Source organism: Manduca sexta, unplaced genomic scaffold, assembly GCF_014839805.1.
Source record: "Manduca sexta isolate Smith_Timp_Sample1 unplaced genomic scaffold, JHU_Msex_v1.0 HiC_scaffold_380, whole genome shotgun sequence".
Taxonomy (NCBI): Eukaryota; Metazoa; Arthropoda; class Insecta; order Lepidoptera; family Sphingidae; genus Manduca; species Manduca sexta.
In genome coordinates this window covers 1-12,262 of record NW_023594908.1, presented here as the reverse complement: position 1 = coordinate 12,262, position 12,262 = coordinate 1, and the positions used below count along the sequence as shown (strand labels likewise).

Here is a 12,262-nt window from a genome sequence, read left to right as displayed (position 1 = left end):
GTATATCTACTCAACTGTGGTGTCATTTTGTGTAAAGTAAAAATTAAAAAATATACAGTGATGTGCAAAACGTCCTAACCAAGGAAATCAAGATTTTACACAAAGTTAAAAAATACATTCAATTTATTGTCAATTATTTTAAAATTAACGTGTTGTGTTCATATAAAAATTTAAAAAAATACTATATTTCTGATGATATGTAATATTATCAATTTAAATTTAAAACCGTAAAAAAATCAATTACATATTTAGTATTTGACTCTGGATCATATTTCTATACAATTTGGTATACAGGATGTTGCATAAAAGAGGTATCATTAAATAACTCAGACATATTGAATGTTGATGATATTATTTTGTCAAAACATGACTAATTTAATTTGGCAAGTGAAAATTTCCCACTTAAATAAACAAAGATAAAAGAAACTTTTTTTTTAATTAAAGGATTATATAGAGGGTGATAAATTTAAAATCTATCTTATCTTTAATTAAAACATAGGGAATGATAAGTAAATCCATTTTAGAATTTTATATCGATAATATTAAAAAAGTTATTGTACTCGTTCCTGCTTATGTACCGTGGTATTGCGTGGTACACAGGTCTCAGATCCGGGGTTCGATCCCCGGGTCGGGTAAAGGCATTGGGTTTTTCTGCTATCATTCTGGTCAATTTCAATAGGTCAACCGCCTAGTAACATGGCAGAAACAGCTGGCGAAATGTTACATTATTGCCTACCTATGAAACGGGAAAGGCGTGGTGATATTATGTAAGAGTCGTATTTGAACGGCCGGCATAATTGTGTCGACTGGCGAGGGGTAATCATCTCTTGTCAGTCGACGCTATTTGGACCCCACTCCGATTACCATCAGTGGGGTCACTTATTCATGCCCTTATAAAAAATATCTCAATGACAAAGATTGACTGATTGGGGTATTTTGACATTATTATGTATTATGTTTTTGCTAAATTATATTTGAAATTTTTCTATTACAATGTAACTATTGGCTTTTGTATTTTTCTTTAATCATTTTATACGTTAGTTCAAATACGAAAATACGTATTACGTATTATGTTGCGATAGTATTTTTTTTGCATAAAGTTTGTTTTTTACATTTATGTAAAAAAAGCATCGGTCGCATCGAAACATGCGACAGCTTTTCCTTTTTTTTAACCGACTTCAAAAAAAGGAGGAGGTTATCAATTCGGCGTGAATGTTTTTTTTTTGTTTTTTTTCTTGGTGGTAAGTTCAGTCTAACATATCGATCATGAAAGTTATTTTGCTATTTATTGAGTACGCGCATATGAATATCGGAGAAATACAAAAGCCGAGCATCCTTTTGATCCTTTTTCCTAAATTTCATTTTCATGGTTTTTTTTTTCATTTGGCATATATTTTGGGCATTATTTTACATATTAAAACTAAAGAAGTATGTATAAAACTTTTTTGTTTTTTGAATATTACGCTGACGATGTAATTTTGCTTATTTTTTATATGTATTGGGATTTTTTTATATATTTTTATGATTTACTCATACTTGGGGCATTGCTATATATTCATTTTTATTGTAAGTGATAGTGTAAATTTCGTTGAAAGATAGATGTCATAAAAAGCTGTGGTTTATGACGAAATATTAGCAACAACATTATAATTTATAATTTATAATATATGCATGAGGTTATGTATTTGGGAAATAAATATGCATATTATCATCCATGAGGTTACATCATTTTATGATTTATTGTTAGAGAAAGTGGCCCAATCAATAATGTTGAAATTAACATAAATCAAATTTATTTATGTGTGATTTGATTGTCTTGTTTTTCCACATTTTTGAGTTAGGTCACTGTGACACTGAGCTGTCGATTTATGGGCATGGTGTATATCGGCGGTTGAAACGCGAATTGATTTAAGCGACATTTTTTTTTTCGAAAAAAATGACCTTTTCTAAAAAAAAAAGTGTTCATATTAAATATGTATGAAATTTAGTGTCGCAAAAAATGTCGCTTAAGTCAATTAGCCTTTCGATATTTATTTTGGGTTTTATTGAATGCAGTTAAGGTTCAAATTATCATGAATACTAATGGAGGTTTTTTTTTCATCTTTCATGGGGTTTTTTATTTATACGTAATTCTTGTGTGGAAATGGTGTTTGATATTTATATTTTTTACTTAAAATTCAATTACTTTGTGTACTGCGATTACAACCGACAACACAATTTGGATAATAGTTGTTTTTATATGTCAATTTGTAATTTTTGTTTCATAGAAAACAATTTGTATTTTTTTATTGAGTAATATTTTATTACTTTCAAACGCGTAGATTTTTTGTATTTTAAAATTTATCAAGGAAATTTGGCAAAATAAGCCACAATCTCCAATCCGACTGATTACAGGCTATATAAAATGTATTAAAAATAGAGCAAATATATTTGGCAGAATATGCCAAAATCTCTAAGCCGACTTAAAGCTACATTAAAAAAAACTAGTCATATTGTTTTTTTATAAAAAAACTTAAAAACTCCACTTCCGCACATGCCATCATTAAACTAACACCGGGTTTCCCCTCCCCTCCCGCGTACGCAGGTACGCGTCGGTCAATCGGTCAGCGGCGTTGCTCAGGGTCTGGTGGTGCCGTACCCTGGCCTGGCGCTGGGTGCCGGGCTCGGAGCAGGCCTCGGAGCTGGATTAGCCCAGGCGTATTACTACGGTGCGGCGGCGGCGACTGCGGCGCCGTACGGAATCGGACTAGACCAGGGCACGCTGAAGGATTTGATCAAGAAACAGATGTGAGTGTTTTTTTTTATCAGGTTTAATTTTTTTTAGTTTTTTTCATGGCTATAGTTTGAGATAGAAGGAAGAAGGAATGGCTGGTAGTAAAAAAAAAATAAGAAAAATAGGATTTTTTATGAGATGTATTTTTTTAGGCTTTTTTTATCGGTAAAGGTGGAGATAGAATGAAGAAAGAATGGTGGTATTAAAAAAAATATGAAAAAAGTTTCTTTTTGTGAATTCGAGAGTAATATAGTTTGTAATCTTGGAACGATGCTGGTTGTTTATATTGGCTTTTTTATGATGACATTAATATTAGTTTCGTATATTATGAACGTCTTTCAAATTTAATTTTGATATATTTTCACCAAAAAACCCAATTTTACTTTTCCGATATTTTTATCATTTTATAGCTTAGTGGCGAATATGGCGCGCGTGAGTGTATTTCTGAATGAAAGTATGTCGTTGCGACGAATTCTTTCAGAGTAGTAGTAGTGGTTTTTTATTGATATTTACTTTGTTCGAAAATAACACATATTTAATTTACATCTACGGTTCGAGTAACTTATTGTAAAATGTTATTTTGTAAGACCTTGCAAATGACCATCTATAATGTACTCTCTCCACAGCGAATACTACTTCAGCCCGGACAACCTGGCGCGCGACTTCTTCCTTCGCCGCAAGATGGCCGCCGACGGGACCATCCCCGTGACGCTTATAGCTTCGTTCCACCGCGTGCGGGCCCTCACCGGAGACATGCAGCTGATCATAGAAGCTATACGGGATTCTGACAAACTGCAGCTTATCGGCGGGTTCAATGTAAGTAGTTCACTAGTTTTAGGTCTCTCGATTGATAGTTTGCCAGTGGTAGTATGTAGTTTATATACGTCCAGGTAGCGACTTGAATTGATATCAAAACTATGTAAGAAATATTGTTTGTATGAAGTGTGTTGGGTTCCAATTAGATTCATCCTTTGCAATTAATAGAACAGGCCCTAGTTCTTTCTTGGCATTATAATTAGCTTATTTTATGTTGTTTTTAATTATATGGTGGTAGGTTGTATTATATATTCGCCCGGATAGCGACCGCCGTACACAAGGTGTTAAAACCCGCCATAGTGACCCACGTGTGTCGCGTTCCGGGATCAGCCTGTGTATATCCAGTTCCAACAGGCATAATTGTATAGACTGAGGGGTAATCATCTCTCGTCAATCGACATTCTATTGGACCCCACACATTACCATCAGGTCCAGTAGGGTCAATTTGGCGTGCACATCTTAATTTTTGTATCCTTTCCCATCGTCAGGTACGAACCGCCTTCGAGCCGTTAAAATGGCCCATACTAGACATAACGTCACCAACAATCGAAAACGATAAGATTCGAGCGATCGACGCCGAGAAGCCGAAAGCCGAAGACTCAAAAGACAAGAGCCCAGAGCCGGAAGTGATCGAGGAGAAGCTGGTGAGGGACGCGAAGGAGAGCGAGAAGATCGAGGCTCCGAGCATAGATGGGGAAGAGAAAGAGATGGAGCAGCATGTGGTGGATTCAGAGACTGATAACGGTGCTAAAATTGATGAAACAGAGGTAAGTGAATTAATTTTATATTTAATACCCTAGCTTTTGTCTGTGGATTTAGAAATTTTCCCAGGATAAGCAGTAGACTAAAACAATCTGAGTAATTTTATTAAATGATCTAGATGTTTGTTTTGCTTATTCCATATTTATTTCCCTTTACAAAATCATCCTTTATGCATAATTTCTATGTTTCACGTGTATCATCGAGCAGGGGGAAAAAATTTACCGATTCAAAATGGAGATTTTTTTTATAACTAAGCTGGATTTTTTTAGGTCAAAGAATATACGTTCAAATAGGATAGGTTTTGGTCGGATCTACTTCAGTGGCGAAAGGACCATATAACCCGTTTCTGGCTTCACTTCCGTCTCGTATGAAATCTCATCATTAGAACGATTTGCAGACCTTTATTTATGCATATTAGTACCTATATTGGTGTACCTTTCGGAATATTCCACTATTCGCCACTGACCTACGTCTTATGAAACCTTCATTAACTTCTCGACTTTCCACAGATTCCACCTGAAGAAATGAAAGAGGTAAAAGAAGAAAAAACAGAGAAACAAGAGACGGATGATAAGAAATCTGATTCGAACGAAGATCCACCGCTGCAGTCGGAGAGTGTAGAAGAGAAACCCGGAGAGAAACGGTTAGATCTTATTTCTTTTCTTACTTTGTTTTCTGAATAATACTATATACAGTGATTTTAATGATTCGTTAATAAATGAAACCATATACTCGTTTTTATCAAAGTAAAAATTGTGTCAAAAATCATCCAAGAATAAGAATAAATAAGAATTATTTTTCTGGTTTATTGATTGTTTTGTTGTTAAGTGCCAGTATGATGTGTGCGTGAGTGTATTTCGCGTTTTCTTAAACGTTCATACTAATGTGTCATAATGTATGGGATTGTGAATCGCGGTAGTGATATTTTGCGTTGACTTTGCATATATACTTGACACTATAAGTATGTAACATAGTATAGTTATAGACATACAATTATAGTATTGGTTGTATATGTTATAACATTTATATTGAATTAACTGTAATTAACTTTAATAATAATAAATATATTAAATAACTCATAAAAATTCAGACGAAAGTAAAGTAAATATTACATACGATTAAGTAACTGTTCGTCGAAAATAACGTGAAACCTTCACCCCAATAACTTCAACAGTCTTTGTTGTGAAAAACATCGACGCGACGTTATTGGGGTCGACACTAACGCGGCACAACCGAACCGCTCGTGTGGATACGCTGTGTGGATCATACATGTCGCTACAAAATATTTTTGTGGAGTCATGTTGATACAAATGAATGACGAGACGTCTTGCTCGCCTGATGGTAAACGAGCGCCCATAAACAGTAACACTATACAGAAATTTGTATTATAAATTGCGCGGCACTCTACGCCTCTGACTGAAACATTGAAGTCTCATAATACTCAGTAATTTATTTTTATATATGTATATACATATATATGTATTTTCTTATATATCTATATATTTATATATGCGAGTATGTTGTTATTACATTTGTTTATTATTACTCTTTTTATGTGTTTTTACTGTCTTTCATTATACACCTACCTCCGTCCTCTACACTACTCCAAGGTTGAGTGGGAGAGAATGCCCATGGCGTTAAGTCCGCCTGTATACAATGTGTACAAAGCGTAAAATAAAATAAAATAAATAATTTAGGCTAGTGTACTTCAAACCGAAACACAGACCCCCTTATTCATAGAAATTATTTATCTAAGGATGGAGCATTGCAGTGATAACAAATCCGTCCTTAGATAAATAACGTCTATGAATAAGAGGGAGAGCATACACACTGCTGCTTGGCTGTAGAAATAGACATTGCGATGTCCATGATCCTTGATGTCTCATCCTCTCTCAATGATCGTCTTGGTCGAGGTTCACGCCCCGTTAGTGGGCGCCCTGAGCATGGTCACTTAATTTTTAAGGGTTTAGAGTGCCTAAAGCACTCACTCGAAAGTCCGGTGTGTTTTTGGCTGATGGTATATAAATAAAACGAAGAAGGATTCCGGATGAACAGAGATATATATTACTACAGTAATATGGCAAGAGCCATGGGCACAGACAGAGAGAGAGGAAAGCTAGTGACGTTTTATTTTGTCAAAACGTCATTAGTGACGTGCTCGTTTTCTATTTATATATTGCGTTTACAATAATCGAAAAAAGCGGCGATAGCCTAGTTGGGTGTGGAACGGACTGCCGAGACGAATGTCCGCAGGTTCAAATCAAAGGGCACACACTCTGACTTTTCTAAAATCATGTGTGTATTCTTTGTGAATTTATCGTTCGCTTTAACGGTGAAGGAAAACATCGTGAGGAAACCTGCACATCTGAGAAGTTCTCTATAGGAATTTCGAAGGTGTGTGAAGTCTAATCCGCACTAGGCCAGCGTGGTGGACTAAGGCCTAATCCCTCTCAGTAGTAGAGGAGGCCCGTGCTAAGCAGTGGGCAAGTATATAATACAGGGCTGATATTATTATTATTATTACAATAATCATCTAACAGTGACAAAAGTCAGGTTCAAAAAATAATTGCTATCTTACTTATATATGTCTCTCTTACCAAGGACCTATCTACCATTACCAAATACGTTCCCAGTAGACCGCTGATTTATTATTTTGTTTACAGGCGAAAGAAGCAAATGGTGGGCATTTTCCCGCTGGCCACGATGGGGGGTCCGCTGGTCGCGCCCGTGTCGAGTTTGTTGAGGGCCGTGCCCCCGCCGCCGCTGCCCAGGTGCGTACTTATGTGTTTTAATGTATGGTCAAAAATAATGTTTGTTTGTTTTTGTGTTTTAAATAATTAAAAAATTGATAATTTGTGATGTCTCTATAATTTTAATAGTTTTTATTGAAAATTTTGTTTTTTATTTTAATTTTTATGATGTTAAAGTTACGATAAAACTATTTTGGAGTTATTAAATGTTACGGTTATGTTAGGTTTTATTTTGCGATTTTTTTGATAATTTATTATTCTAGCATTTATTTTTAACACGCTTTTATTAGCTTGGGTTGTATTCTTTTTATGTTTTTTTATATATTTTCGTTAACTGCCTTTGAATGTTTGTATGCAGTGCAGATGTTTTTTTTTATACATTTAAACGTGACCTAACTTTTTTTTTCATATCTTAAAACGATAACAAATACCTATTATAATTTAGACATCATTTTGAATACTAACTAGTTAAATATGGTTGTTCCAAATAATCTCATATTTATTTCCCGCTGCGTGCAGGATGTTCCGCAGCACTCGCGGCGCGGGGGGCGCGGCACCGGCGGCCGGCGTGGCTGTTAGTGCAGGTTCGAGCGCCGCTGCAGCACACAACGACCATCTCAACCCAGACGTGCCTGAGTTTGTGCCGCAGAACACTAGGAAAGGTATTTACTGAGTGTTTTTATTGTATCGGATCCTGCAGACAACACCGGGGGAAACAGGCGAATGGAATACTGGAGTCTTCCGGTGACTGCAGGGCTCTGGAGGAAAGTTGGGAGGGGATAGCTGGGAAGGGAGTGTGGGGGAATGTTAAGGAAATCTCTCAAGAACGGGGGTTAATTTAATAATGTAATTGAACATTTTAATATATTACGAAGAAATCCCGTTGTTTTACATTGCTAAACCTAATCCGCCTTATTACAAAAAGATAGGTTAGTACTGGGTTTAAACCAAGACTAAAAAGTCTAGGTTTGTTACGGTATTAAAGTTAGTACTCGGACTAAAATTCATTCTTATTACAAATCCAAGACCAACCGAGGATTAACTAGTACCTAAGATAGTCCCTGATTTAATTAGTATCCACAGAGTATAAGCAAAAAATTACCGTACTCCATTGATTCATTCACTCCGCGTTTGACGCACCGTTCCTTTTAACACAAGCATGTATAAAACGAAGGGCAAAATGTTTAATAAAATGTAATTTAGATAATGATGATGATGCTAAATATAAACTATTTTGCTATTTAAATATATCTTAAAGCTGAATAATTTAAAATGGCTTGGTTTTGTTTTAATTCACTGTTGACTTGTTAAGCTAGCGTACAATGGAATGAAGTGTGCGGCGCGCATATTTGAACATCAAAATGTTTACATTTCGGTTTATTTATGATTTTGATTAACAACACTTCAAGTAACATAAAGAAACGTTGTTCTTTCAAAACAATTTAGGCACGGCAACAGCATCACAAGTGTAATTGTTTTTGTTGTGGAATCACGTACGTTACGTATATTTTGGTTATACCAATAAAATGGAGCAATAAATCAAAACAAACGAGGCGAATATTGGACTTTTGAAGAAAAGGTTAGTTAAAAGCAATCATCTTGGTTATGAGCAATGTAATAAATTAAAATGTTATTCAATTAGTACAAATTTCCTTCTTAATCCAAGAAATACTACGTTAACTTATTTCCAAGTCGGTTTACATATTAGATAATAAATCAACCAAGACGAGTACCAATATGTTAAGATGGAAAGAATGAAAAAATAACAAATAAGTGAGTAAATTTTGCTGTTTTGTAATGAATATTTAGTTACCATGACTTATGTAAAATGTACCTATATTTGTAAGACTAAACGACTCATTAACTAACGAAAACTACGGGGTCTATTGAACCGCAGATTTGTTCCTAAAATTTTTAAATCTTCTAAATCCATTAAATCAATCAAATTTATTTCCATTTTTTTCTATTTTAGTTTATATTTGGTTCTCTAAACACAATTATCTACTTTGAAATTTGATGTTTCGAGGTTAGTACTGGAGTTAAACTAGGGGTCACGGCGGTTTAACTTTAGTACCACAGATAGTACTCGGACATTTTTCTTAGTCCATAGTTTAAACCTGGTACTAAACCCGGTACTATAGTCAGTCTTCGTTTTGTAATAAGGCGGAATAAGTTTCCTCACACAGAATACACAGTCTAAACTTTAATTTAGTAATTTTGCACGGTTGTTGGCATTTGTATTTTTTTTAGTAACAATTTAGCAATATTCGTTAAAACCGGTCTTACCCCTACTCACCGATACCTTTTACATTAAATATCTTGCTACATATGTGTAACATCGAATATAATAGCGGTTGTATAACATGATCCTCAAACGGATGGACCGATTATGATAATGTTTTTGTTTTCAGAAGAGTCGAGCGATAAAATGGATCAAAACGACGGCACTCCCGGCTCGGGACCTCTGAGCCCAAATTCCGAACAAAACACTGACGCTTGACTGAGGTAACAAAATATATTTATTTTTTATACATGTTTAAATTTACAGTTCTAATGCAATGTTATACAGACAAAGGAAATATTAATTTTAACGATTAACTTCTTATACAAATACATTTATATTTTTTATATATTTCTATACTTTTCAAACCGTCTATCATAGCGTATAAAAAAAGTTCAAGATTAATAAAAAAAAACACATATTTGTGAGTCATAAAAATATACATATATACATTTTTATAAATTTGTATATTACTCTAAAAATTTCGGAGGACCTCAATTTTTTATGTTTTTTGAAATATGTATTTTGAATGGTGTTTATGAAGTTTTTTTTATATTCCAGGTGAAACGCCGCACGAAGGCGGGGTCTCGGGAGCGTGCGCCGGCGCCGGGCGCTGTAGCCGCCGCCGAGCCGCCCGACGACGAGCCGCGCGAGGAGCTGCACTTCCAACTCGACGAGTCGACCTGCCGCCGCCCCGCCACAACACTTTTACTGATGCTTGGTAAGTTCAAAAAATATATATTATTGCTAGTGATGTATACTGTTTTTTTAGGAAAAAGTTGCTATGGATTTATTCTACATTGATGTATTTTTTATAATTTGAAATTTATCGTATATGATAGTTGTTGTTTTTAAATTTGATGATTACAAATTGCTTTAGTGTTTCTATATTTGTGACTATCCTCAATTATTTACTGGTGCCTTTTAATTTCTTTCCGTACACTCCGTAGAAAAAAGAAATAATAAACCTTTTTTGACACCCTTTCATTTAAAATCTCGTCAAGAATTTTTTAAATTTTGTTCCAGGTCCGACGAGGAATCAGACGCGGAGTTCACCGATCGCGATGTGGGCCGTCTTCTGATCGTGACGCAGACGACTGCGCGTGCGCACAAGCACGACGGACACGACCGTCAAGGTGACTGGACCACGCGCACAAAAAGATCACCAAGGATTTGGAACAGGTGAGCGAGTTTTTTGTAAAAAAAGAAAATATTTTTTACTTTTTTAAGATATACAATAGGGGACCGTCCTGTGTGTGATTTTGTACATTATTCTATATGTAATGGTTAATAATACTAAAAAGAAACCCTGCTGCGAAAACTGCATTAAAATTAGTTAAAAAGTGAGCCAGTAATTCATATTTCAAATATTACTGAGAGCCGAAGTGGGCGCGATGTGGGGATATCGTTTCATCTCTTTCTTTCGCACGCGTCGTAATGCCCGATGACGTCACACGTGGGTATTGCGCCTCTTTTCTGTTCTCGTTACTTGCCCCTTCTACCGAAATTGAAAGACTTATAACTTGTTGATTTTTACCGGATTTAAATAATTCTTTCTGTGTCATAATTTATATAACGTAAATATTTGATAATAATAAAGAACAAAATGAGTCCGGTCCCCTATTAGTAGTAATGTGCTAGTTTTCGAAATATTTTCTTTTTTAATGATTATTGTTGTTCGCTCTGTTAAGAGAGTATACGAATTTTAGTGTGAATTTTTAAAAAGGAAAAGAACTTATATATATTTTTTCCTTAAAACAGGTGATCACCGACGGCTTAAGAAGATACGAAGAGGACTTATGGAATGATACGGATTATACATCAGTAAGTTCCGTTATTAAATATGAATGGTAAATAAAAAAAAATTGGCCGTAAAAAAAGTTGCATAGTCGTATAAAACAGAATGGGACTTGGATATTTTCTTTTTTTTTGTACTGTTATTTTTTTTTAAATCATACTGTTTTTTTTTATTATTTTATGGTTTAAAAAAATACTGTTGTTTTTACATTGCTTATTCATTTGTATGGTGTGTGCAGAACGTGGGCGCGGCGTCGTCGTACCGCACGGTGTCGCTGATCTCGCGCGAGCAGTTCGAGCAGGCCGTGCCCACCGAGCGCCACCGCAACCCGCCCGACCCGCCGCCGCCGCCGCCGCACGGGGTAACGCGCACACACACACACACACACACACACACACACACACGCACAGCACACACCCGCTGAACTCACATCGTACCGTCCCCGCAGAACATGGAGCTGCCCGAGCAGGCGGGCGGGCCGGTGAAGCCGCCGCGTCGCACGGCGCGCTTCTACGCGGCCAGCAAGGACCCGCACGCCACCGACGTCATGTGAGTGCGCCTACTGCTGCGTGTCCGGCTCGAAGGACCATCATTTTTTTTGTGCCTTTAAGAGATATAGTGATTTCAAACGCTTAGATTGCTTACAGTAAGACACAATATGATTTTTATTGTAAAATTTTTAAAAATGTCAAATAAAAAAATATGAGTAAAAATCATTTGCCGGAATGTATGTTAGCACACATAACTTTAGAACGGCTGCATTTATTTGACTGTTTATTTTTTGTAATTTGTATTTCCCACGACAATGTTCGTATCAAGGAATGATTTTGAAAATAAACGGAAAAAGTTGGTTATTCTGGTGATATTGTTGTATAAAAATATTTTGCGAGAATTTAATTTTGGATGCGATAGATAGCGCTGATGTGGCTGGTGATCTTAACATGAAAGGTTGACCAGTTATAATTTACTCACGTGATCATCTAAGAGTGTGATCTTTGTGTATACAGAAGCAGCAGGAAGCACAAGACTAGACACAGCCTCAACCCGCCCGTGGGCATCGCATCGGTGGATCATGGACGTGC

The 12,262-nt window shown here is 35.8% G+C and overlaps 1 protein-coding gene across 1 annotated transcript; it reads left to right on the top strand.

Moving 5' to 3' along the window:
* Positions 1-2,563: 2,563 nt before the first annotated feature.
* Positions 2,564-11,538, top strand: LOC119193242 (la-related protein 1-like; the record flags this gene model as incomplete). The annotated part of the gene is given in 13 exon segments (XM_037446866.1): positions 2,564-2,787; positions 3,400-3,589; positions 4,078-4,356; positions 4,861-4,994; positions 7,015-7,122; positions 7,621-7,763; positions 9,513-9,595; positions 9,944-10,058; positions 10,061-10,103; positions 10,409-10,538; positions 10,541-10,564; positions 11,144-11,206; positions 11,419-11,538. Coding segments are annotated over 13 exon segments (1,656 nt in total), but the record flags the coding sequence as incomplete, so codon positions are not given.
* Positions 11,539-12,262: the final 724 nt, after the last annotated feature.